This window comes from Sapajus apella, unplaced genomic scaffold (assembly GCF_009761245.1).
Source record: "Sapajus apella isolate SASKATOON/1434 unplaced genomic scaffold, GSC_monkey_1.0 scaffold148, whole genome shotgun sequence".
NCBI classification, from domain to species: domain Eukaryota; kingdom Metazoa; phylum Chordata; class Mammalia; order Primates; family Cebidae; genus Sapajus; species Sapajus apella.
The window spans coordinates 2,387,509-2,413,338 of record NW_022437088.1 but is presented as its reverse complement, the minus strand read 5'-3'; the positions used below and the strand labels follow the sequence as shown (position 1 = coordinate 2,413,338).

General features: G+C 44.9%; 1 protein-coding gene across 1 annotated transcript; it reads left to right on the top strand.

Annotated features, from left to right (window-relative positions):
• The first annotated feature begins 5,367 nt into the window (after positions 1 to 5,367).
• Positions 5,368 to 7,057, top strand: PRR9 (proline rich 9). The gene is made up of 2 exons (XM_032265032.1): positions 5,368 to 5,412; positions 5,895 to 7,057. Exon 2 carries the CDS (start codon positions 5,915 to 5,917, stop codon positions 6,263 to 6,265), a length of 351 nt encoding a protein of 116 aa, XP_032120923.1. The 5' UTR covers positions 5,368 to 5,412; positions 5,895 to 5,914; the 3' UTR covers positions 6,266 to 7,057.
• The last annotated feature ends 18,773 nt before the right edge of the window (positions 7,058 to 25,830 follow it).

Sequence of the window (25,830 nt, the reverse complement as noted above, 5' to 3'; positions counted from 1 at the left end):
CACAGGAGGAAGCTAAGGTCATATCAGAGCTGAATGTGGCATTTAATGCACCCACAGTGTCCACAGGAGGAAGCTAAGGTGCAGAGATGGGAACAACTGAAGTCACAGGGTGTTGGTTGTAGAAAGCATCCAGGATTTCTAATCCTGATTTAGGCCAAGGGGCCCCAGAACTCACTCAAAAAGGAAAAAGTTGAAGATCTACAACAAATGTAAACACTGGGGAACACCCTCCCTCCCCACTGTCTGTGTCGGCTGTCTGACCTGGAGTCCCTGAACTCCCTCTAGATGACGGCATGTACTTGGAAGTATTTCCTATCACCCCAAACTGTCGACAGCCACCGCTGGTCTGCGTCCTTGTTGTCTTCCCAAAGCTTCTAAGGAGTCCCCAGTACACCGATCTGCTAAATGTTTTTTATGTGAACCATTGCCCAGACCAGACATGAGCTGACCACGTAACCTAGAACAAGGGCCTTGACACTTTTGTGCCTCAGTTTCCTCATCCAAAAAAAAAAATGCACTCAATAAATAGTTCTGTGTCTTCTGTTTAAAGCACATGCTGGGGCTAAAACAAGGAGGTAGAATCAGGCGGCCTCTCAAGTCCATCTGGCCCTGAGGGCTTGTGATTTACAGCTCTTTCCTGAATTCACATCTCTGATTCAGAACCGCTGTGTGGGTGACGCCGGAAGAGAGGAAGGGAGAGAGGTGGTGGTCCTCCCCCTAGGAATTCACTGCCCAGGGGCCCCTGCTCTGCAGGAAACCACATCCTGCACCATTCAGCTCTATCAGAGACGTTGCCCTGTAATATGCAGATGGATGGATCAGAGGAGTCTGAGGACTTTCAAGATCTGAACAGAAGAGATAGTTATTTGATGGCAATGGGAGGAAAAAAACTGTCTTGCGCGTACCTGAGACGCTTCTGCTGATCCCGTCTAATTATGCCCTGGCTCCCAGTAATGACAGCTCCAGAAGTCTAAAATCTTAAATCTCAGATGTCATTAAATCAGATTAACTCCAATCTTGCTGGAGGGCTGGGGATGATCACAGAAACAACTTAGTCACCTTATCTTAAGATTTGGGGTGAGACAATTTTTCCAAAGCTTTCTAATCTACAACCCGGGATATTGGGCCACCAAGATTGATTTTTGAGGACTCAGACCCCCAAATACTCCCACTCCATACCTGGAAAAAGACAGGTCACCTAAGGTCAATCAGCCACTGGGTGGGCCACTGCCACAAGCAGAAGACAGAACACTGGGTCTTCCTGTGGGTATATTTCAACCTGACCAAGGAAAAAGCGCCCACACATATGTATCCACATGCTACAAAGTTACATAATTACCCAGGCCAATCATTCATGATCACATTTACAGTACCACAGAATGTCAGAGCTGGGATGGACCTGACTGAAAATCTAACTTTCCTATCTTAAACATGTTGAAACTGAGGCCAGAGAGGACCAGAGACTTACCTGAGGTTTCACAACTTGTCACAGACAGAGCCAGGTATCCTAAGCATCTGTGCATTACATTGTATACGCATCACAGTAAGCAGAAAAGTTCAAGTCAAAGACCAAGTATTGGAGGGATAGAGCAAAGGGCATAGAACAAGGAGAACCAGGGGAATCAAGGGAGGCTTCATGGAGGAGGTGAGTCGTGAACTGATTCAGATTGCAATAATATTCATAAGTAGCTTGATGGCCCTAAGTTTTGGAGCATACATTCTCTAATTTATTCCTCACAAGAAATCTGTGAAATCTTATTTTCCCTTCTCAACAAGAGGAAATTGAGATAATGAGAGGTAAAATCACTTATCCATTACTGCACATACTCTATGTGATAAATAGTCAACCCCAGGTGAATGGGATCCTGAGTTCTTTCTCCATGTATCTCAATGGCTCTTTCGTTTTTTGTTGTCTGTGTCTGTGTGTGTGTGTGTGTGTGTGTGTGTGTGTGTGTGTGTGTGAGAGAGAGAGAGAGAGAGAGAGAGACAGAGTTTCGCTCTTTTTGCCCAGGCTGGAGTGCAATGGCACGATCTCGGCTCACTGCAACCTCCGCTTCCTGAGTTCAAGCGATTCTCCTGCCTCAGCCTTACTAGCTGGGATTACAGATATGTCCCACCATGCCCATCATTTTGTATTTTTAGTAGAGATGGGTTTTCACCATGTTGGCCAGGCTGGTCTCAAACTCCTGACCTCAAGTGACCCACCCGCCTCAGCCTCCCAAAGTGCTGGGATGACAGGTGTGAGCCACCGCACCCAGCCTCAGTGTCTCTTTTATCAAAAGCCAGCCTTTGATTGAGGGTGCCAACAGGACAAGTAGAAATATATTTAAATGAGAGAATGGTACATGCAATTTTATTCTTCATCTGAGGCTTCCCTTTTCAAGAGCTCCCAAGAGCTTCCAGCATTGGGAGGGTTATTAGGTTTCTACTGCTTGTGTAACAAGTTACCACAAATTTAGTGGCTTAAAACAACACAAGCGAATCCTATGACAGTTCCAGAGCTCAGAAGGCTGACACAAGTCTCACCAGACTAAAATCAGAGCGCCCGCAAGGCTGTACCTCTTTCGGTGATCCTATTGGAGAATGTTTTTCCAGACTGTAGAGGTCGCCTCATTTCTGGCTTGTGGACTCCTTCTGTATTCAAAATCAGCAGTGTCCAGTTCAGTCTTTCTCAAATCACATCGCCCTGACACTGACTCTTCTTCCTTTTAAGAGCCTTGTGCTTATGTTGGCCCCACCTGGATAATCAAGGATAATCTCCATATTTTAAAGTCATCTGATTAGCAACTTTGATTTTATTCACTACCTGTAACCTAACGCGTTCACAAGTTCTAGCGATTAGGTGGTGAACATATTTGGGAAGCCATTATTCTGCCTACCACAGAAGGACTTTTGGGTCAATTTCAAGATTGTTCCACTGTCATGAATCAACTCAATGGCAGGCAGGGCATCCAGTGAGAGGAGTCAAACTCCAGGCTCTACCTCACCAGGCTCACCTCCCCTCCGTGAGAACATGATCTAGTCACTCCATTGTTCTGTACATTTCTATTTAATCTCCTTGTCCTTGGGCGTAACCAAGGTCAAAGACAAGTATATGACATGAGCAGGTCATTTCATGCATCCTAACACAGGAAACTTCCAGAAATCCCAGCTAAGAAGGCCTCTTCCCCCCCATTTCTCGCTCACCGCTTTCCTAAGTCGGCCTCTACCTCTCCTTTCAACTCACCTGTATCCTGTACTTCAACAGCCTCCTAACAAGGATTCCTTCCTGGAGACCACCTGGAATGTCCTTGCCCACCCTCCTTGCCTGGGTAATTCCTGCTGTCCAGTAAGACAAAGCACAGACATCCCCTCCCCCAGGCATGCTCCATGGCCTTCCACCCAAAACCAAAAAAGGGGCCTTCTTCTGGAGCATAAGGGCTTACCTCTGGCCATATTCTCCATGAGACTGTGAGTCACTTTGGAAGGGAAAGGCCTTGACATCACATAGGGGCCACAAGTGGCTGAAAACACAAATTATTAAACTCAGTGATGGAGAATTCCTTGTTTTCTAGGACACAGGAGGCTTGCATTATCTCTTCAATGGCATTCTAAGAAAAGATGAAAAACATGAGGGGGAGAATTGAAAAGAAGAGTTGAAAAAAGAGAAGAAAAAAAAATGATGAGTCTCCCCACCCTACACCTGCTCACCCAGTTCCCAGCTGCCCCAAATGACTTTGTCTCTTCAGATATACAGCTGGGTGTTCCAAGTCCTTCCACACCCAGGTCTCTCTCTCCTGCCAGGATACCAATGGGGCCCATGGTGATGTCACATTCACCTCTGAGAACCAGTCTCAAAAGCCAAAAATGCCTTGTGGTCTTTCTAGCTTACCTTTTAAAAACTTTTCAGGTATCAAGCATCCAAAACCTAGACAAACATTTGAAGGCATTTCAGATTTTAGTCAAATATTTTTCTTAAGAAATGACTTAAACCTACTCCTTCAAGTTAAGAGATTAAACGTAACTTCAAATTAAGGGGAAAAGAACATCATCATAATTTAAGACCCTTGAATTTGGTCAACTTCAGCAAACAAACACAGAACCACCACTTTGTGGAACTGCGGGCTTCTCTCGAAATAAATCTTTTCCCATTTTCAATTAAATGAGATTTTCCTCTACTCCCCGCTCTCCCACATCTACCCTCTTCATTCCCTCATTAATACATTTACTCCTTCAATAATCATTTCTCTTTCATCATCTTCCACTTACTTCACCAATGGCGTAGTTCCTATCCTCTAGGAGCCTATAACCCAGGAAAAAATAAGATCTATGTATAAATACCTGAAGAGTCCCAATGTCAATAGTAAATGCCATATGAATAATACAAACAATAGATACCATGGGAATTCATAAAGAGGCGGACTCCTTTCTGGTTTAGAATCAGGAAAGGCTCTCAGAGGGTGGTAGGCATGAATGAAGCTTTGAAGAATGTTTAGGATTTCCACAGGCACAGGGAGAACATACCAGCTAAAAAAAATAACAGCCCAAACTAAGAGGTAGAGAAAACTGGGTGTGTTTGCTTTGAAACTTTTCCTTTCATCCCCTGGCTCTTATAGACCTGAGTCCTAAGAAAAGATTTTCCAGGAGGCAAAGAGACAGGCTAACTTTGCCCCAGCCTGTTCTCCTGGTCACTGTGAAAACTCTGTAAGCCACTTTCAGAAGGGTGTCACAAATCAAGGTTGAGAAGATGAAGACTGTCTGCCTCCTCCTTCCTCTCTCTCCCCCTTCACCCCACTTCACAACCCAAGAGTAACAAATGAACCCCTCGAGAACACCATGCAGGAAAATCATGCCATTTCCCTCAAGACCGCCATGCGGGAAAATCCCTCTCTTCAGCAGGCCAAAGGTCTTTTGTTTCCTTGCCGTCTTCCTTGCATCCGAAGGGTGACTTTCTAGGCTTGATGAAGAAGTACCTGCAACAGGCCGTGCAAATCCTTGACCCAGAGGGGCCCAAGGCCTTAGGCATAAACTCTCCCCATGGGTGAAGATGAGATGAGCAAGGTGGCTCTTATCTCTCTCCACATCCTCAACCAGTCTGAGCCGATAAGGAATTCTGGTTTAACAGACTGAGATAACATTTTATGAACATTCTTTTCCTGCTGCCTCTGATGAGAGAGATCTGAGGGGAGCCCCTCCCTGCTGAGGTCTGGTGAGGACCCACAGGCCAAAATGCAGTCTGATTAACAGGCATCCCAAGCAGTGACTCAAACGGTCGGCGATTTCAAAGGAAGCTTGTTATGGTGACTCCACACTTAGTACCACAGACCACGTGGCCAGTCAGTCCCGCAGGAGGCTGGACCAAGCACCATATAAAAGTCCCACCTTGCTGGGCTGCACAGTCCACGGCCTTGGTTGAGTCTTGCTGAAGATCAGGTAAGTGGGGCATCTGTGCCTCACTCCCTGCTCCTCTGTCTTTAAGAGGCCACTGTTCTGTTCCTCCTCTGAACTGTACTTTCTACTGATTTTTTAAGTGATTTGCCATTTCTTTGCCTCACAAACTATCCTGTATATTCCATCCAGACTAGAATTTGTTTATCTAGTCTCTTGTACTTGATTTTCAAAAGGATTCATAGACGGAAGAGAAGGAAAAACACCCGTGGTAGGCCTGGGGTTTGGAGCTGTGGATGTCTAGACAGAGGCCATGAGAATGGAGACAGGTGTCACAGGGAGCTGCGGCCAGGATAGAAAAGAGAAAGAGATAAAAAGCAGCCAAGACATTCGTTCTTACTTCCACTCCTCATTCCACTCCATTCGTTTTCCATCCACTCCTCATTCCTCTGTCTCAATCCGTCATTCCCCAGCTCCCATGTTGATATTTTTAATGCAGATCATTTCAAATCTTGTGCTTTTTCCAGGCTCTGCAAATCGCCCTAGGATGTCCTTCAGTGAGCAGCAGTGCAAGCAGCCATGTGTGCCCCCTCCGTGCCTCCAAAAGACCCAGGAGCAGTGCCAGGCAAAGGCTGAGGACGTGTGCCTCCCCACATGCCAGGACCCCTGCCAGGACAAGTGTCCGGTGCAAGCCCAGGACGTATGTCTTCCTCAGTGCCAGGAATCAAGTCAGGGAAAATGCCCACAGCAAGGCCAAGATCCATGCCTACCCCCTTGCCAAAATCAACATCCACCTCAGTGTGCAGAGCCACACCAGGAGCTATTCCAGACAACATGTGTGGAGGCTTGCCCACAGAAAGCCCAGGAGGAGTGCTCACCCCCTGGCAAGGGAAAGTAGCTGCTCATATGTCATCTGGGGTCAAGAAGACAGCCAGCCGATGAAACCCTGACCCCAGCCCATGCTCCGGTGACCTTGTTCTGTGGGTACCTCTGTGTGCAATGTACCTTCTTGCCTCCTGGCTTCCTTAGCATTCCAGGACTTGGTCTGCGTCTCTGAAGACAGTTTTCTGTATTTCATCATCCTCTGTGAATCAGCATTGTTCTCAGCAGTCTGATGGAAGGTCTCAAATGTAGGAATGGTGTGGTTATCAGGGAAGAGCACAGAAGCCTAGCACAGCCTCCTTGGGGTAAAACTTCACCCAGCCCTGGGTGTGTAACAGCCAAGGATGCCTTCATTTACCTTTCAGAGTGTCAAGCTCTCCTATGAGCCTCAAAACAAACTGAATTCTGATGGGCTTTCCACTTATCACACCATCACCACAGGCGTTGAGACAAAGGGCTTGCCGTGTTTCAAAAATCAAAATATGAGTGATTTTGTCTCTGCACATTAAAAAGAACAGCAGATTGTTGAACATTGAAATGTTGATTGTGTGTTTTTAAAATGAACCAAAAGTATGTAAATGATTGAATCCAAACAACCAGAAAAAAGAGATGGATGTTTGGTGCCCTTGTCAATCTCTGTGCTTCACAGCTGGTCTAATGTGGGCCCTTAGTTCTCACCATGTACACTCTTTAGAGATGTGATTTGTGTCTGTGTGATGCAGGCTGGTCTGTTCTCCAGCTTCCTTGCCTTCTTCTCTTTGGTGAAGGTAAAATGCATAATAAAGCTGATCCTAAGGCTGATATCTGACTTGACGTGTGCTCTCTTTTCTCCACCACAAAACCCCCTACTCTCCTTGTGACAACTGTCTCCTCCTTTGGTGGGGGAGGGGAGTAATCTGAAACGGAATAAAGTACAGACCTCACAGGTACATTGAGTTGCAATGCTGGAAGAGGCCTCCTGAAGGTCACCGAGACCACCCCCCACACACAACGTATCCTAGGCTCACCCACTCGTGCACTTCACACATGAGAAAACTCAGCAAGGGGCTAGGACCTGCCCACACTCCAAACCTCAGGTCCAGGTTCTTTCTACTACTTCATCTTTCCTCCCTGATCCTTGCTTTCCAAAGGAAAGGGCTGAAATGGAAAGGAGGGGAGATCTGTGGAAAAGGGATCCCAAATCAATTCACGACACCTACAAACATAGCACCTGTGTCGAAGGAAAGAGCGAAGCATGTCTCTGAGATTGCACGCAGGCTCAAGGACCAAACTGTCTGCCCTGCCATCTGGCCAGGTTTCAGGAAGTCCTGGGTCCCGGGTAACCGGCCTGTACCCTGCTGCCCCCCATCCACGGAGGAAACACGGGAAGTGGCCAATGGGGTCTGTGAATGGGTCGAGAGGGCACTGGACTGACATAAAATAGCCACATGCTGCTACCTCGGCAGAGCCCTGAGGTCCGACCTGAGCCCAAAGGAAGCTACGCCAAGGACCAGCTTCCTGGGGGAAATGGGGCTTCTTTCCCATTCTGCTGGTCCTCCTCTTGAGGAGGAGGTGGAGGGCCAGGACAGCCTCCCTGTAGGGCATGTAGAGCTCTATGTCTCAGTTGTTTGGCTGAACTGAGAGTCACTGAGTCTGTGGGTGACATGGACCAGGTCCTGAACTCCATGCATGTTCTCTATAGGGATTCTGACAGCAGCCTTGTGGAGTTCCCATGCTGCCCATTTGCTTACAATTTGTCATAAAGCCAGTGAGGTGAAGTCAGGACGCTAACCCAAGTCACTCTGGTTCCAGAATGGAGCCCTTACTTTTGTAATGAAAGTGCTGTGCCATACAGAAGTGACTACCAGAAACTGTCTTCTCATTTATTCATTTATCCACCTAAAACGTGCTCCCTGATCACCTACCAAGTGTCAGGTACCGTGCCAGGTGCTGGTGAGACAGTGGTGAACCAGGCAGTCAGTATCCCTGTGCAGCATTATGAGTTGTCTTTCTGCAGGCCACATGCACCGAGGGCGCCCTTCTGAAAAATCTCCTGGATGTCTCCAGTCCCTGAACATCTCCAGATGCCTGAATCACCATTCTCTTGCCTCCATGCCTACTTGAAATCAGTTTTCTCATCCATTTTCCAACCTTGGAATAAACCAGCTGTTCTCCAGGGCCAGCAGCTCCCAGAGCTCCATCCTGCTGAGATGCGCCAGAGAGGTCTTCCTATCAGTGAAGCTTCTGCTTACAGACACTTCTCTAGCTTGGCTCAAGCCCAAGAAACATCTTTGTTCTCCAGCATCAAAGGCGTGCACAGATTGGAGCCCAAGATGAGACACCCAGGCATTAAGAGGAAGCACGGGGCTAATGAACAGGGAGAGTCCAGACTTATCAGAGAAAGGAGAAAACTGCTGATTACAGGGGAGGCCTCTACAGATGGGAAGGGGACAAGCCCGCAGATGGCAGACAGGTAAGCAGACACCAAGCAGCCAGCAGGCCTTCATCGAGCTCTGTCATAGGAACCTCCACACCTTCTCGTGCTCGCAGAGGTCTGCCCTAGCCCGTGCCTGGGCCACTGCTGCTGCGGCCTGGGCTCTAAACATGCAGACCAGGGCCATAGCCACAGAGGCCACAGGGACAGCTAGGATACACCATTCAGACTTCTGCAGCTGCCGCTTCTGTGCGGAGACTTTCAGAAAGTGGGGAGGGGCCTTATCAAGGAGAGTCCCAGATGTTAGAGGTTCTAGTTCACAGTTAACTCAACATGCGACAGCAGTAGGTCTCTGGGCTCCGCGTGCCAGGAGGATAAATTACAAACTGATGGGAATTCACAGGAGGAGCTGCGGATTCACTCAGTCGTTCACGATATTTATGGAGAAACCACTATTCCAAGCCAGGCTCTGGAAAGCTGCGATGGCGCCCACAGGCGGGCAAGCAGAGCAGTGGCCTGAACAACTCTCACATCAGGAAGTGTTGAAAAATATTTAGTATACAAAGGAAACACCCAAGGGAGTGGGGCAGCTGAACCCCAATATCTAAAGTGCTTTCATGAGGGAGGAGTGAGATTTTTGTGAAGTGCCAAACAACAGAGTTAGGACCCATGAGCAGAAATCATGAAATTGGGCTCAGTTTAAGAACTTTCTTATAATGAAATCTACTGGATGGCGACAGCAGCTGCCTTTGGAGGCGTTGTGTCCCATGAACTGGAGGTCTGCAAGCCAGTGGGTGACAACCAGCTCCTCCCAACCCGTCAAATGCTGAGACTCCTCTAACTCTAACTTGTGTGTGGAAATGGGACCCGGGTGCAGGAAGAATCCCACGAAGGGAGATTCAGAAGACCTGACCACAAGGTCAGGACACAGCAAGTTTCCTTGGCTTTCAGAACACTCCTGGGAGGCTCTTCGGGGGGCCCAAACTTCTGGGGACCAGCAGAATGTGTGACCATGGGTTGAAACTAAAGGAAAGGAGGAAGACAGGTAAGTGATGGGAAGAGGCTCCCCCAGATTTGGGGTTTTCTTAATGTTTTTGGACGGATGAATGCTTCAGCCCTGAGCGGTACCCTACAGTAATTCCTCTTTGCTTTCTAATCTGGTTCTTCCCAGCTGGATTTAGTGTGCTGCCTCCCTTCTACGTCTCATTTCTTTACCATCCAGACACGCTTTCTCTTTTGTACCAAAGTAATCCGCCTGTTCTTCCACCCAACCCATCGCACATTCCTTTCTGCCTGCGCTTACCTTTCTCCCACCCGGGGCTCTCTTCAGTTTGTCTCAGCCAAACCAGGAGTTTCCACCTGACCTCCAGGAAGCCCTCCATGGTTCAGCCTAGTTCCTACGTACTGCAGCTTGGACTCTGCACTGCAGTGGCTCCAGGGGTCTGCACCTGCAAGCTGCCTGCATGTGAGTGACACATGTCTCCTGTCAGCATGAGAGCCCCAATGGCAGCTCCTGGGGCTTGGCTGTGTTCTTGCCTGACTTCACAGGGCCCGTCATGCTGAGATCTGAGACACCCTCACGGTCAGCCACCAGCATGCCCCCGAACAAGGACAAAGGGGAGTGTTGGCCTCCAGGCCACCAGGAAGGCATCTTTTATTGATAGGGTAACCAACTCATCTTGGTTTGCCTGGAACTGTCCCAATTTTAGCACTGGAAGTTCCGAATCCTGGGAATTCCCTCAGTCCCCAACAAACTGGGATGGTTGGTTGCCCTAGCTGAGTACCTGTGTGTATAAGACATGATGCTTGGTTCTGGGTTGGGGAGCCCAGAGGGAAAGCAGACGGGGCCTTCCATTCTGGAGTAATTTATACCCCAAGGGGTTTTTCTGGAAAACTGTAAACCCAAAAAGCCTAGTTCCCACTGCCTGGCCCCTCCATAGCCACGTTCTCCATGAGCAGAAGTGGGGGCAACAGGGGCTGGTAGGGGTGGTGAAATACTAGATCAACAAGCAGGTTCCCAGCCTAGGCCTGTTTAAGCATGAATTGGCAGGTCTTGACCAGAAGAAGTGGTATCGTGGGGGATATCCCACCCATTCCTGCTCCTGTTCATAACGCCATAGACAGCAGATCTGAACTTGTCCACTCCCGCTCCTTCTTCTCTCCCACGGGCACCTGTCTCACATCTGAAAATGGCTGAAAGAAAAGAGGTAGCCAGCCTGCAGGGCCTTCTCACCTCAACCTCCCTCATCACCGGGTTCCCCAGCCAGACTCCTAACCAGTCCTCCCTCCTTAGAAGCCGCTGGGGACCCCTTTTCTCTTCCCAGCAGCACCACCTGCTGGTCATAGAGCCATTTGGCCTTCTGCTAATCACACCAGTCTGGCTGAGTTGGAGAGCGCGGCACACCCTGGGCAGGAGCGAGAGTACAGAGACGCAGCATCTAACAGTCAGAGGAAGGCTACATGTGCAAGGCAGAGTTACACACTTCAGTGTCTGCCTGCAGACTGGTTACTCAACTGTTTCATCAGTACCTCATTCTACCATCCGTTGGTACAAGCAAGTTTGGCTTTGGCTGTGGAGACCGATCACACCTTCCTACTTGCTGAAGAGGTCAAGGCCTTCTTGGCTGATCCATCTGCCTTTGTGGCTGCCGCCTCTGGGGTCACGGCCACCACTGCTGCTCCTGCTGCACTCCCACCAAGGTTGGAGCCAAGGAAGAGTTGGAGGACGAGAATATGGGATTTGGCCTCTTTGACTAATCACCAAAAGGCAACCAACTCATCCAGCTTTATTTGCAAAACAAAGAAATAAGGCTTATTTATTTAAAAAAAAAAAAAAGTTCATTCTAGTATTACTCATAAAATCCAAGTATCAGAAAGAATACAAATACCCATCAATGAATAAATAAACGATGGCATATTCACACAATGGGATTCCATACAGCAATGTGCACAAATGATCTACAGTCCCACACGGCAATATGGATGAATCTCACAAACAGAAAGTAAGTGGGTAAACAAAAAGACACGTAAAAAAGCATCACGATGAACCATATGAAATTGCCATTTATTGAGGTCGAAAGCTGTTCTTAGGGTTCGACATAAAACATGCTGTATCATTTATGTACAATACAAAAGCTGGCCAAATAAATCTCTGTTGTAGACAGCAAGACCGTGGTTGTATGTGTGTTGGGTGTAGTAGCGTGGTCACTGGAAGGGAGAAGGAGGGCTTCTGTGTTCCTGGTAACATTCTATTTTTTTTATCTGGGGGCTGCTTACCTGGTTGTGTTTAGCTTGTGAAAATGCATTGAGCTGGACATTTATAATATGTGTACTTTTCTGATTGCATATTTTAATAAAGAGTTAAAAGTTGTGTTGGGGTTCATCATCTAATACATATATATTATTTAGAAGCAACAGCTATGTACTGTCATTCTAACATCATGTAAGTTAAAAAAACAAACACAAAATACAGATAATTTTAAAAGATAAAATGAAAATATATACAGAAAAAAAGTTCAATTTTTTTTTCTGGTCCCAGTGAATAGTTTTATGCACCCTCAGTGAACATCAGCTGCCGCTGGAGATTTTTTATAAAGAAGTCCTTGGTAACTTAATGGCTGCATGGTCTTTGGCAAATCTCTCAGCCTCCGCTTCTGTGTCTGTAAAATCCCACTGGTGATCACCCACCCATCCTAGATGGCTGTCCTCAGGATCAAATGAGGTATTTGTGAAAGTATTTAGTAATTGGTAAAATGTGAAGGGTTAGTATGATTATTACTATTAGCAGAGAGTTACTATTAACATAGATTTACAAGCTAGTGAAGCCAATTCTATAGTAAATAGTTTGAATTTCATTAAAAGTAGCTAGAGATTTTAAGAAGAGTGTTCCAGCCGGGCGCGGTGGCTTACGCCTATAATCCCAGCACTTTGGGAGGCCGAGGCGGGTGGATCACGAGGTCAAGAGATCGAGACCATCCTGGTCAACATGGTGAAACTCCGTCTCTACTAAAAATACAAAAATTAGCTGGGTGTGGTGGTGCGCACATGTAGTCCCAGCTACTCGGGAGGCTGAGGCAGGAGAATTGCTTGAACCCAGGAGGCGGAGGTTGTGGTGAGCTGAGATCACGCCATTGCACTCCAGCCTGGGTTACAAGAGCGAAACTTCATCTCAAAAAACAAAAAAAAAGAAGAAGAGTGTTCCCCATCACTAGAATGGCAAAACTATCTGCCAAAGATATTGCAGAGTGATTCCTGCACCAGGCAGAGTGGAAATAATAACATTACAAATGATAATAATGGTGAATCCTGTGTGGCAGATATTTTCTAAGCACTGCATGTATATTGGTTGCTATTATAACCCTTATAACAAACAAAAGAAGGAGGTCATCATATTATGACTATTTTATAGACAAGAAACTAAGGCTCAAAGAAATTAAATAACCCACGCAAGATCTCAGAGAACACATTTTGAGATAGCCTAGAGTAGATGCCCTCCACATTACCCTCCAAAGCTGATGCTAGCATTCAAAATCTATTCTCATTCAGCAAAGTTCAGTCTAATATCAAGGCAAATTTCCATTTATTAATCTATTATTCAGCAAGTTTTTCTGAGCCCCTATTATATGCCACGCTCTATATTGGGTATTGGATATGCAATGGTAAACAAGAAAACACAGTACCTACGCTCAGAGCATATGATCTAGTAAAAGAGGCAATCAGTATAAGAAACATACATAAAAGTAAATATATAATCCTAAATGTTGTTACATTCAACAAAAGAAAGTTCTAGGTTATATAAAACAATGAATTGGAGAACCTAATTTAGCCTAGAGATCAGGAAAAGCTTCCATGAGAAAATAAAATTTAATCTGAAACTGAAGAGATAGCAGGAGTTGTCCAGGTGACAAGAAGAAAAAAATTATAGAGAAAACAAAATGTTTGATGGTTCTGATGTGGGAAAAGCCTGATTTTTGTCTCAGACACAAAGATAAGGAGTGAGACGGACTGTGTCCCCAGACAGGGACACGAGGTGTGTGGACAGGAGCAGACCCCACAAGCCTCTGAGGCCACGTGACAGATTGTGACTTTTGTCCTAAGAGTAATATTAAGCATTAAAGATTTTTAAGCAGGAGCGTGACAAAACTCAATCTGCAGATTGTAAACATTGCTCTAGTTAAAGTGTGGAGAATGGATTAGAGGAAGCAAACAAGAAGTGAAGCAGAAGCCACTGGGGACACCATGGCTATAGCCAAGTATCTAGAATGATCTCTGTGCAGCAGCAGCCACCGTGTCCAGAAGCAGCTGGGAAAGACTGAAGGAGGAACAGGTTTAGGTCCAGTCCAGATAAGAAACTCAGTTTTGAACCTGTCAATTTTGAGATGCATATAGAACAACCAAGCAGAAATACAAAGTAAGCACTTACATCGATGAGTCAGCAGCTCAGGAAAAAGTCAGCAATGGAGAGCTACACTTGGAAGCCATCATCATAGGGAGAGCATGCTAGCTTTGGGGTGGATAGATCATCCAATGACAGAATATAGATTACAAAAAGAAAGGGACTTTAGATCATGCCCTGAGAAACTTCAACAGCTGAAGTTTGAGTAGAGGGAGAGACCTTGGCAAAAGATTAAGAAGAAGCAGTCAATAATTTAAGAGAAAAGTCAGGAAGGAGAGAGAACAAAATGCTGAAAGCCACTGAGGATCAGAAAGCGCCCACCCTGAGTGACAACATGTAGAGTAGGCATGGGGGTGGGAGGGTCCAGCCACGCCAGTCACCCAGGGATTGCTCAAACACCAGAACCTCCTCCAATCCACTTCTCTTCTTCTAAGGCGCAGCAGTTTGCCATCAGATCCTGGTACATGGGAAGAAGTGAGTGAATGAATGATAAATGATCAGAGGACCCAAAAGTTTTAGCAGCTTGACCAAGATTATCCGGCCAGTAAGTACCAATGCCAGAGCTTAAATCCAGCTTATCTGATTCCAATGTCCATATTCTTGGTTTAAAATTATAAGCTTAAACCCAGGGGAAATACCTCTGATGACACACTCTCTGTCATGTGTAGTATCATACTTTAAGGACTGTTATACTTATCTCTAAAGCTGAATCTATGGCTTAGGAGTTCATCAAAAACTGGGATAGGGAGTGAGAGGCATCCCCTAAGGTCACCTGTCCAGGGGATGATGCATGTGGGAATAACCTTTACACTAAATTAATGCATAATTTGGGTTACATCCTTGAGAGCCTGTCTTAACTGACAAGCATGTGAGAGTCCGGCCACTCGATCTGTAGGGCCAGTTCAGAGGGGAGCTTGGTGTTCTGGAGTTGTGGGTCAGGGCTGATGGTGGTGAGGGTAACTGAGGTGAGGGCAACAGAGGTGATGGGTTGAATAATGGTGGTGATGGCAGTGTGCTAGAGGTGAGAGGAAATCTGAGGGAATCTTTTTTTGGACGTGAGTTGACTGGCAAAAGTGTCACTGAACACGTTACCTTTGATTTCTAAACAGCCAGAATGACAACACCTATCTATAGATTACTCATGGTGTTCTTATTCATTTATTTATTCTTTCATTCAACAAATCTGTATTGAGTAGCTACTCTATGCCAGGCCCTCCTTTAGGTGCTGGAGATACAGCAGTAAATGACTAAAAGTTTTGTTTTTGTGGAGTTTACACTTAGAGGACACCAAAATCTCATTTATTCATTCACTGAGTTCCTCCTGAGTACCTAATACCAAGCATGATGCCAGACACTGATGGGTCCCAGACCCTAAACAATAGGGCTATCTTGGGGTGGGTACATACGGCCAAGGTAAATATGCACCTACATCTATTTAGGTTTGTTCACAGGCACAAGCACACACCTGCCTGAGCATATATCCCATCAGACCTCAGACAACATGGATGAAATGTTCAGATTTTATTCAGAATGCATCAGGAGACCCTGAAGGGGTTTAAGCAGAGGCTTTTTTTTCCTTCAAAGGTTCAAAAGGTTATTCCATCTGCAAAACGGATAAAGGCTGGATGATGGAGGAAGCATGAAAGAGGGAGAGGAAGGACCTGCTACTGGAGTTATGGCTAAAGGTGGTAGGTAGATGGCAGCAGTGGAGACGAAGACAAGAGGGTGATGCTAAGTGTTCCGGAGGAATAACTAATAGGAGTAGCAGGGGGACTCGATGTGTAGGGTAAAGGAGGAGAAAGAAGGCAGAAATACTCCCAGGTTTATGGCTTGGGCCACTAGGTGGATGCAGAGAGGTGAGGGCTAGGAGATATATGGATATATGTCTGAAGCTCAGAGATATCTGGGCCAAAGATGTACGTGTTTGAGAGTTGTCATCACGTGGAAGGTATTTAAAGGTATGCGAGTGGCTGAGATCACCCAAGGAGAAGGAGAGAGGGGCCCACTGAGCCAGGGACACCACAGGATCCCAAAGTTGCACAGTGGAGAAGGAGCCTATACAGCCAGCTGACAAGGAGCTGTCAGTGAAGAAGGAGAAACTAGGAGGGTGGAGAATGGCAAGACGAGAGAAGACAGGTGTCCAAGAAAGGAAGGAGAATCAACGGAGTCAACCATTACTAACTGGCCAAGAAATGCAGAGTGGCTGGTGACCTTGATGAGAGCAGCCCTCTGGGGAAACAGAGGCCAGAATAGAACAGAGTGAACTGAGGAGCAAAGGGAGGTAGCAAGCAGGGCCTGTGGGGTTTTCGGATGCAGCTGGATTGGTTTGCTGCTCAAAGAAAATCCCAGGTCAGACCTACTCTGGGACCGAAGAGGCCTTCATGAAAGATGCCTGGCTGCAGGTGTCCAGGTATAGGAAGGCGAGTGGGAGGAGGCAGGGCTGAGCTGCACTTCCCCAAACCAGGAGGGAAGCCAACACCGAAGCCCAGGCTTCCATTTATAGTTTCCACAAGTCGACCTGGACTACTCCACCCTGTTCACAAAGCAACCTCACCTGAACTTTGACACCAGAAGCTGTGTCAGGTCCACAGGGCAAACACTCTTTAGGCCCTCATCAGACTTTGCATGGGTTTACTCAACCCACTCCTGCTTCTCTGCCCCCATCATGTCCTCCTAGAATAGGGAGTGCCTCCTCCCCACAACCCCCCGCCGAGGCTCACTACATGAGATTCACACAATGTACCCTCTCACACCATATGCCATATGCCATGCATGCGCACACACACAGATACATACACAGAGCCAGTGTGATGATTCCAGGTGCTGGAACCATGCCTGCCCTTACCCTTTGCCAAATGCCCGCCATGCTGGCCATGGAGGCAGAAGGAAAATGACAATTCTGCCCTTTGGTAATGCATACTACTATTTTGTCCATCACAAGGTCCTCAATGTGAGGCCAGAGTGTTCCTAGATTTCATCTTGTATTGAAGGAAACCCTTGCTGTCAAGGAACCCTCAGTGTGAAGACAGGACATAGAAAAACCCAGGGAGACCCTGGATGAGGAAGAAGACAGCCCCACCCTCTGGAGCCTGCAGAGGGAGTACAGTGGAGAGACTCTGTCCTGGCCTTAAGGTTCTCCTCAGTTTGAGGAGAAAGAAAAGGCCCTGGCCTCAGAAGACCCCCAATGCTAATGTATCCATAAAGTGTGAGGGTCTCCACCTCCATCCTTACCCTCTTCAGACTTGGATTTTTTAAAGACATAATATAAAATACAAAATGAAAAATGTACGGGGTAAAGGAGGAGAAAGAAGGTAAAAATCCTCCCAAGATTGTGGCTTAGACCACTAGGTGGAAGCCGATGCAGAGGTGAGGACCAGGAGATATTTGGATATATCAAAAACTGGGGTAGGGAGTGAGAAGCGTCTCCTAAGGTCACCTGTCCAGGGGATAATGCATGTGGGAATGACCTTTACACTAAATGAATGTATAATTTGGTTACATAAACTGTAACTTATTCACCTTTAAAGAGCCCTGACCAAAACATGACAAGTGTGTTTCTCCAGTCATACATTGAGTACTCACCTGAGGTCTAACCCAGCCTGGAGTTAAAACATTGACTCTGACACTCCAGTCTTTATATCATCATATCTACCACCAGCATCACACCCACGTTTCCCTTGACCCAGTTTCAAATGCAAGAATTTTAGATTCGTAGGCGAAGCAGGGGTCAAGAACTGGGGTGTAGCCAGGCTCCTCAGAATGTGGCCTGTCCCTGTTCACACGACCCAGACAAAGCCTCACCAGGGAACCACACTTCAGCTCCCTGCCCTGCTCTAGCCCTGCAGACCCCAGGTGACATTCTTGAGGCCACACAGCCTGAGTAATGGCATGGTTTAGTGGAGCTGACTCATGGAAGGAGTCGCCTCATGTGCAATTGGAGAACAAGCAGAGTTGTGCAAGGTGTTTGTAGCAGGCTGTGAGGAGGGGCAGGACGTGAGGCAGCAAGGAGGACCAGTGGTAATTGTCATTACTTCTACTAGAATCTCCAGCATTAGAGAGTCACTCTGCTTCAGCTCACATGAAATCAAACCATCACTCCCATCTGACTGCCCTCTGAATCACGGCTCTGGGGTAGGTAGAAGAGCTGGGGATATGAGGTCTGTTCGACCCCCTTATCTGTGAAAGAATGAGATTGCACAAGATGCTCTTTACGGCCTCTTCCTTCTATGACATCCAGTGGCTCTAAGCAGGACTCAGCAGTGACCCTGGAATATGTCATACATATGTGACACAAGAATGGAACCCATCCACAGCACCCAAATGCAAGGTCCCAAGAAAGAAAGGCCCAGTCTCCAGCTCCACACTACCGACTAGTGGCAAATCCCTGGTACAACAAATGCTTGGCAGCTAAATACAAATGTGAGGATCACTCATCGAACTGGCATTCTGTGTCCATTCATTTATTCATTCATTCGATAAGCATTTAATGGGAGCCTTCTATGCCTGCTATGGAGCCAGCTACTAGATATGCAGAAAATCGTCAGACAAAGCCACTGCCCTCAAGGGCCTCAAAGTCAACTAGGAGAGGCAGAGGCAGAAACAGGAAGAAAAAAAAAAAGCAACATGCCGAAAGAAATACAATGTTAGAGAAACGTCCAGCTTGAAAGGAGCCAGGAGAGGGACTGAGCAACTCTGCCAAGGGAAGTAAAGAAAGAAATTCATTGAAGACATAGCTGAGCTCCTATTAACACTTAAAAGAAACTGGACTTGGAACCCCCACCATCAAGTTGGCCTCTAATTCATGGCATATATGACCTTTGTACTCTCAGTTCCCTTACTTATGAAATGAAAGTACTGAAGTATGTGCCGCAAAGCTTTGGTCCAGTTCAAAAAGTTCTGAAGACTAAAAAATTAATATAGCAGTTCCAAGCTTAGGCATGGACCCAAAAATAAAAATATAATTCAGTCTCTACAGGTCAAAATCAGCCATGGGCTCAAGTACTAAATAAGCTCAATCCTTAATGTGTGGCAACATTCAAATCTCAATACAACTGCAGCATTTTAAGTGATATAATTATACCAGTAATATAATGGCATGGTTAGATTAAATGGATTTGTGCTTTCTTGCCACGCAAAATTGAAAGACAGATGATGTCACTCTATATCGTGATTCAAGGTCTCAAGGGAATAGGCCCTAGAACCTAATTAGTCAGAGAGGCTGGGTCAACATTAGTTGATAATTCATGAAAATGGCTACCTTGGGTAATTTCCTCCAAAATTCACTTGACTCAATAATTCCAATGCACAAACCTGTACATTGTCCTGGAAGGGGTAGCAATAGAGATGGTAATGGGAAATCATTTGCAGCTAATTCAAAGCAAAGGAGTCCTGAGAGAAACCATCAGCTCATGATCAGGGGAGCCTTGTACAGAATTTTCTGAAACCAAACAAGTGTTTTGCTTTCGGGACCAAAATAATCTACTTGTGCTATGAAGCAGAAGATTGAGGATTCAGCCAAGGACCTCTGTAGGGTATAGAGCTGACCCTAAGCTGCTTCCTACTGAAAACCCAACCCTACCTGTGGGTGGCGCAAAGGCCTGGCTGCATTGAGAGGCAGGTAGCTGTCCATCTAGATGAGAGCACACAGGTTTGACTTCTCAATTTTCATACTAGCTTACCAACCATGCTACCTATTCATTTGATTTCCAAAGTATATGTAATATACTTTGTAAATTATATGTAAATAACGTAAATACATTCAACAGCATCTTCAAGAGCTTCAGGCAGGTATCTGAGAGTGTAACTCCTAACCTCATTAGAAGTTACATTAGAAGCCATCAGAAGGCTCAACTGAAAAAATAATGACTACCTTAACTGACAGTGTTGATTATTTAGGATGTACCATTCCATCGAATCCATGCAACAGCTCTTTTAAGCAGGTACGATCATCTCCTCCATCGTGAGGTTGAGACTTTATCCTGAAGAGATGTCAGCATCAGAGAACTAGAGAAGAGATAGAGCCAGGATTTGAACCCAGCAGTTTGACTCTAAGCCTTTACTCTTAAACACTGGGAAAGGTAGTCTAAAGAAGTCACTACCAATATACTACTCCTTTTCTCTAAGCTCTATTCATGGGACAAGTCAGACAGCTGTAAAACTAAATAGTCGACTGCATTAACCTAGCTGCTCAGAAAATGGCCTTCCTTGGACTGAAACTTCATGTGTTGACCTGAGATTTTATAAATCTTGATGAAAGTTGGCTGTGAAAAACTATTTCCACATGTTACCACACTCTCGATGGAGACTTAGTGTTCCATGGCACTCAATGTCTCCTCTGTAGGTCCCACTGATAGGTATTTTTTAGAGAGAGGGAAAAAAAGATTTTCCCTAGCTACTGTGAAAGGAAAATCATGGGACCCCAAAATTACTAAGCTGAAGGGAAAAGTCAAGCTAAGAAGTGCTCAGGGCAAACCTGCCTCCTATTCTATCCAAAGTCATCCCTCTGTTCACTGAGATAAATGCTTATCTGATTGCCTCCTTTGGAAAGGTTTATCAGAAACAGAAGAATGCAGCCATTTATCTCAACCTGTGACCTGGAAGCCCACTCCCTGCTTTGAAGTGTCCTTGCCTTTCTGGACCTAACTAATATACTTCTTATGTCTGTTGATTGATGTCTCATGCCTCCCTAAAATGCATAAAACCAAGTTGTGCCCCTCCACCTTGGGCACGTCATCAGGACTTCCCGAGGCTGTGTCATGGGTGCATGTCCCTGGCAAACAAATTTTCTAAATTAACTGAGACCATCTCAGATATTCAAGGTTCACACTACCATGACCTAAAATCAATGTCTCATCCAATCGAAAGAAAAACATAAAACAAACTCAAATTGAGAGACATTTAAAATACTTGACCAGCACTCTTCAAAACAATCAAGATTATTGAAAACAAGGAAAATCTGACAAACTGCCACAGTCTAGAAAAGCCTAAGGAAACATGACAACAAACGTGATATTCTCAATGAGACTCTGGGATCGATAAAGGACCTCAGGAGAAAACTAGTGAAATATGAATAAATTAAGGGCATTACTTAATAACATTTGGCCCTTCAATACCAAGGCAGGTAGGGGCACTAGCCCCCTTTCCCCCCTCTCACAGTTGAAAATTCACATACAATTTTGAATGCCCAAAATCGTAATCACTAGTAGACTATTGTTCCAGAAGCCTTACACAAAAGTATGTGATTAACACAAACATAGGCTAGTATCTACAACATTTTATGCATTCATGTCATATCGAACATTTTCTTAATTGTTTAACTATTTCTAGGTTACACAATGTGTCTGAGAGGTTTTTCAAATTGTCGAAAATCTCCAAAATCATTCCAATATATTTATTGAAAAATATCCACATAAAAGTGGACCCATGCAGTCCAAACCCATGTTGTTCAAGGGTCAGCTGTATCCTGGGAGATTCACTGGTTGTGACAAATGTGCTACATTAGTGTAAGATAATCACAATGGGGAAACTGTTAAGATATTAACGGGGAAGAATAGCATAAGACATTAACAATAGGGAAAAATATGGGGTACACAAGAACACCATACCATCTTTTCAACTTTTTTTAAAATCTACAGCTCTTCTAAATGTCTTGATTAACTGAAAAGAACTTCTATGTTTCTAAACAGGAAAATGTAAAGGTGGTAAAAATATCAATTTTCCCTAAATTAATTTATAAAATGAATCCAATTCTAATCAAAATCGGTATTCTTAGAAATGACAAAATTATTCTTGAATTTATAGAAATAGAAGATAAAATATCAAGCCAAGAAAATATTTCTTAAAAAATAGTAAAAGTGGACTTGTATCACCAGATATTAAAATATTTTATAAAGATTTTAAAAATTAACGATATGAACATAGGAAAAAATAGATTAATGGAATAAGCAGACAGCCAAGAAACAAATCAAGACTATATTATTTCATACATAATAATAAATAATTAAATAAGAAGAGGGGAATAAACTATTAATACTCTAAACTGATTTCATTTGAATTCAAAAGTTAAATGTAAAAAACAAAACCTGTAAAAATTAGAAATTGGAAATACCTGGATAACTTGATCTCACTTCAGGTTTCTAAGTATAAGAGCACAGGCAAGAACAACAAGAAAAAATATTAATACAAGTTCTGTGTCTACAAATACAAACAGAATTACATAGAACAAGAAAAACTCGGGAAAAAACACATTTCAACATGCATGACCAGCAAGACTAATATTCTTAATATAACTGAAGAAGAAATCCATAAGAAAAAGATGAACAATCTACTAGAAACAGGGAAAAATCATGAACAGAAAATTCTCAAATTAGTAAATAAATCAATAAAGACACCAAAAAAAAAGTTCATCACTAGTAATCAAAGAAGTAGAATTAAAGCAACAATTTTGCTTATCAGGTTGGCAAATAATGAAATAATAAAAGGAATGATAATACCCAGTGTTGACAAAGATGTGTGGAATTCAATGCATACAATGCTGTGGGAGTTTAAATTGGGACACTCTTTCAGGACAACGGGTTGGCAACAATAACTAAAATAATAATGATAATAGCTAAGAGTTTTGAGTTCAGTGTGGGTCAGGTGATGATCTAAGTACTTGCTATGTATTAAGGCACCAGCACCTCATAGCAATTCAGTAAAGGAGGTACTTTCAGACACGTTCACCAGAGGGAAACCATGGTCCTGAGAAACCCTCAGGGCCATTCAGCTAGCAGGCGGCAGAGTTGGGATCCAGTCCTAAGTGGTCTCAGTCTGCGTCTTATATGTGCACAAAACATGATAGATGTACTGTCATGCTAGGAATTTAGCAGAAGGAAACAATTGGGAATGTTTACAAACAGGTACACAAAGACGCTTATTGAAATGATTTTATAAAAGCAGGGGGAAAGGCAATAATCTAAATTATCACCAGTAGAGAATAAATTAAATAAATTTATGTTTTCCATATTTTACAAATATTCTAAGTAAGCATGTATAGCTTTTATAATAGCAAGTTAGATACTTTGTTCATTGTCGAAAAAGAAAAAAGAAAAAACTTGTCCTTCGAGTTTTGGGGGTTTTTTTCCTGTATTACTTTATTTCTTTTTTATTTTTTAATTAACAAATAAAAATAAATACATTCATAGTATATAACACAATATTTCAGTATATGTATACATACACTGTGGAATGACTAAATAAAGCCAATTAGCATATGCAAAAACCTCATCCTTTTGATTCAAATACCTGACTTGTTTTCCTTTCCTTAGTTCTGATTTTCTTTCCATCTCATAAGCCTCGTAACATATGTATCCTTTGCTGTGGGCTTAAGAACAGCATATTAATAAACAACATAATACATTAAAGATTCTTGACTTAGGCATTTGAAGGCACAGGAGATGACAGTTCATTGAAAATAAAAATTAATAAATTAAGACTTAATTGATGAAGACCCTCCAAGTTTCTTCTTGTTCTTGTGCTTCTCAGACCTTAGAGCACAAGTCCAGACAAACAAGGATTCAGGGTCAAGAGGACAGGGGATGGAGGGGCTCCTCTGCCCACCCCAGGATGAGGGGGCTACCGGGGACCTGATCTTTCTCTCCTGAGTCCCAGGTCAGGCCCTGTGGAGGGAGCTGGAGTATGTGTGTGGTGGTTGGTTAAAACTGGGCATCAGTGTTGTGCTCTATCTGATCCCTAGGACCTTGAAGGCTAAGATGCCCACCCACCCAGCTGAAGTGTTGTGGCAGAGCAGTCACATGTTACAGGTGCCCAGAGCTTTCTGGTCCACATGAGGCAGTGTTACCCAACAACTTCTGCAGTGTGCTGAACCTTTATTCCTGCTGGAATGTTTGTTCCTAGAGGCACTTGACACTTTATGGTCTATCAAACACATTCATGCTCATTATCTCACTTGAAAGATTCATTGCTGCTGTAACGGGACTGTGGCTGTACTCCCTGCTGTCTCCCCAGCATGCAGGACAGTGCCTATCTGTGTGTACTGAGTGGCAATGGCCATGCCATCAAATCGGCACCAATGGCAATGGACATCACAGATTTTTATCTGTAAAATGGAGATATTAGTACCTACTTCTGAGGGATATCTTGGAGATAAAATCAAGTGCTAGTTGTAAAATTCTTGGAAAGCCACGGACTCACTGTAAGGGGTAAATGAAAGTATCTGAAGAACCAAAGAACTAAAGTGTGGCGCTCAGGAACCTAGAGAGCATCCCACCTTCCTGAACTTTCAGGCTGTGGCTGCTGAAGAGTTCTTGAGACTCAAGGTCTTGATGTGGCAGGAAGCCTTGCAGGGTGGGGTGGGGTTGTACCCCATTTCACCATAGCCCCCTCCACCCATTTATTCTTACAGGGAGCAGTGAAGAAATCCTTTTTTTCCTATCACCGAAACTGTGCAGAAGAAAGGCAGCACTTCAGGAGCCAGGTTGCCAAACTGCCCTGCTGAGCTTTCCAGGCTGAGTCAGGCATGTCCTAGGAGTAGTTTTTCCAGATGGAGTGATGGATTTGTGCTGATCTGGCCTTTACCTTGTGATGAAAGCCAAAGGGCCCTCATGCCTCTGCAAACCCTGCATTCTCACCCATGCCTCCATCCTGGGGGAAAGAGAAGCAGTCACATCCCTCCTGCCCAGAAGAACATCTGATCATCACCTCAGGCACCCAATGGAACCCCACAGAAGTAGTCCTTACTTTCCATAGCTTCGCGGAGTGAGGCTCCATCACAGCACAATGCACTCTGTACATCACTTCTCCCTGCCTTCTGAAGGCAACTGCATGCAGCAAAACAGCCCTGCACTGTGCAGGGGCCCACGTGGACACTTGAGCACTTACACACTATGTGGTCTGCGGCAACTTCCTCAGCAACTCTGAGCCTTCATTTACTCAGCTGCGAGATGGGAGTAACAACAATGCCGAATTCACAAATTATTTTAGGAATTAAATGAAATAACTCTGTGACTACTGGTCAGAGCAATGGTATTCAATGATTGATTTGTTTGTTGCACATGACATTGTCACACAGACCAATGTAGCCAGTCAGGCTCAATCACTGAGACTAAGATCCACCTTCTAATATTTTCCAAAACTACTGCCAGCACCTGCCCAGTTCCAATCGATTGATCCCCCCCATGCTCTTACTCCAACACGCCTGCAACAACCCCAGGCAGCCCAGCTTTTCCTCAGGATGCCAATGTCTGAAGAAACACCTTACCTTGGGAAAATTAAGTCATCATCATGCTGCTTTCCAATCTAAATAACCTTTGGTAGCTGCCTGTATCTTTTAAGATAAAATTCAAAACTCCCTACATGGCTTTCAGGCCAGAGTGATGAGGCATGTCTCCTCACTCCCCTCTGTCCTTCCTAACCCCTGCAGTGGCCTGCACATGCCCACTGGGCCACTCCACACCACTGCACATGCTCTTCCATTCAGCTCCATTCCTCCCCCATTCGTTTTTTCCCTCTACATATCCTGATGGATTCTAGCTCAAGCATATTGTTCTCCAGGAAGACCCTGTTGGCGCCCCACCACAGTCTGTGTGCACCCCAAGAGCGTGTCCCTGTGTGTCCCCTGTCTTGCAATCATTCATTCACAGTCATCTTCCATACCACAGTGTCAACTCCTTGGGGGTAGGGACTGTGTCTTGTTTGTCTTTGTATCTCCAGCTTCTATCACAAAGTAAATACTCACTGAATGAACGAATGAATGAATGTCATTTCTTTCTTGCTC

Bases quoted from the DNA above. Each gene is read 5' to 3' on its own strand.
- PRR9 (XM_032265032.1), top strand. From the start codon at position 5,915: ATGTCCTTCAGTGAGCAGCAGTGCAAGCAGCCATGTGTGCCCCCTCCG.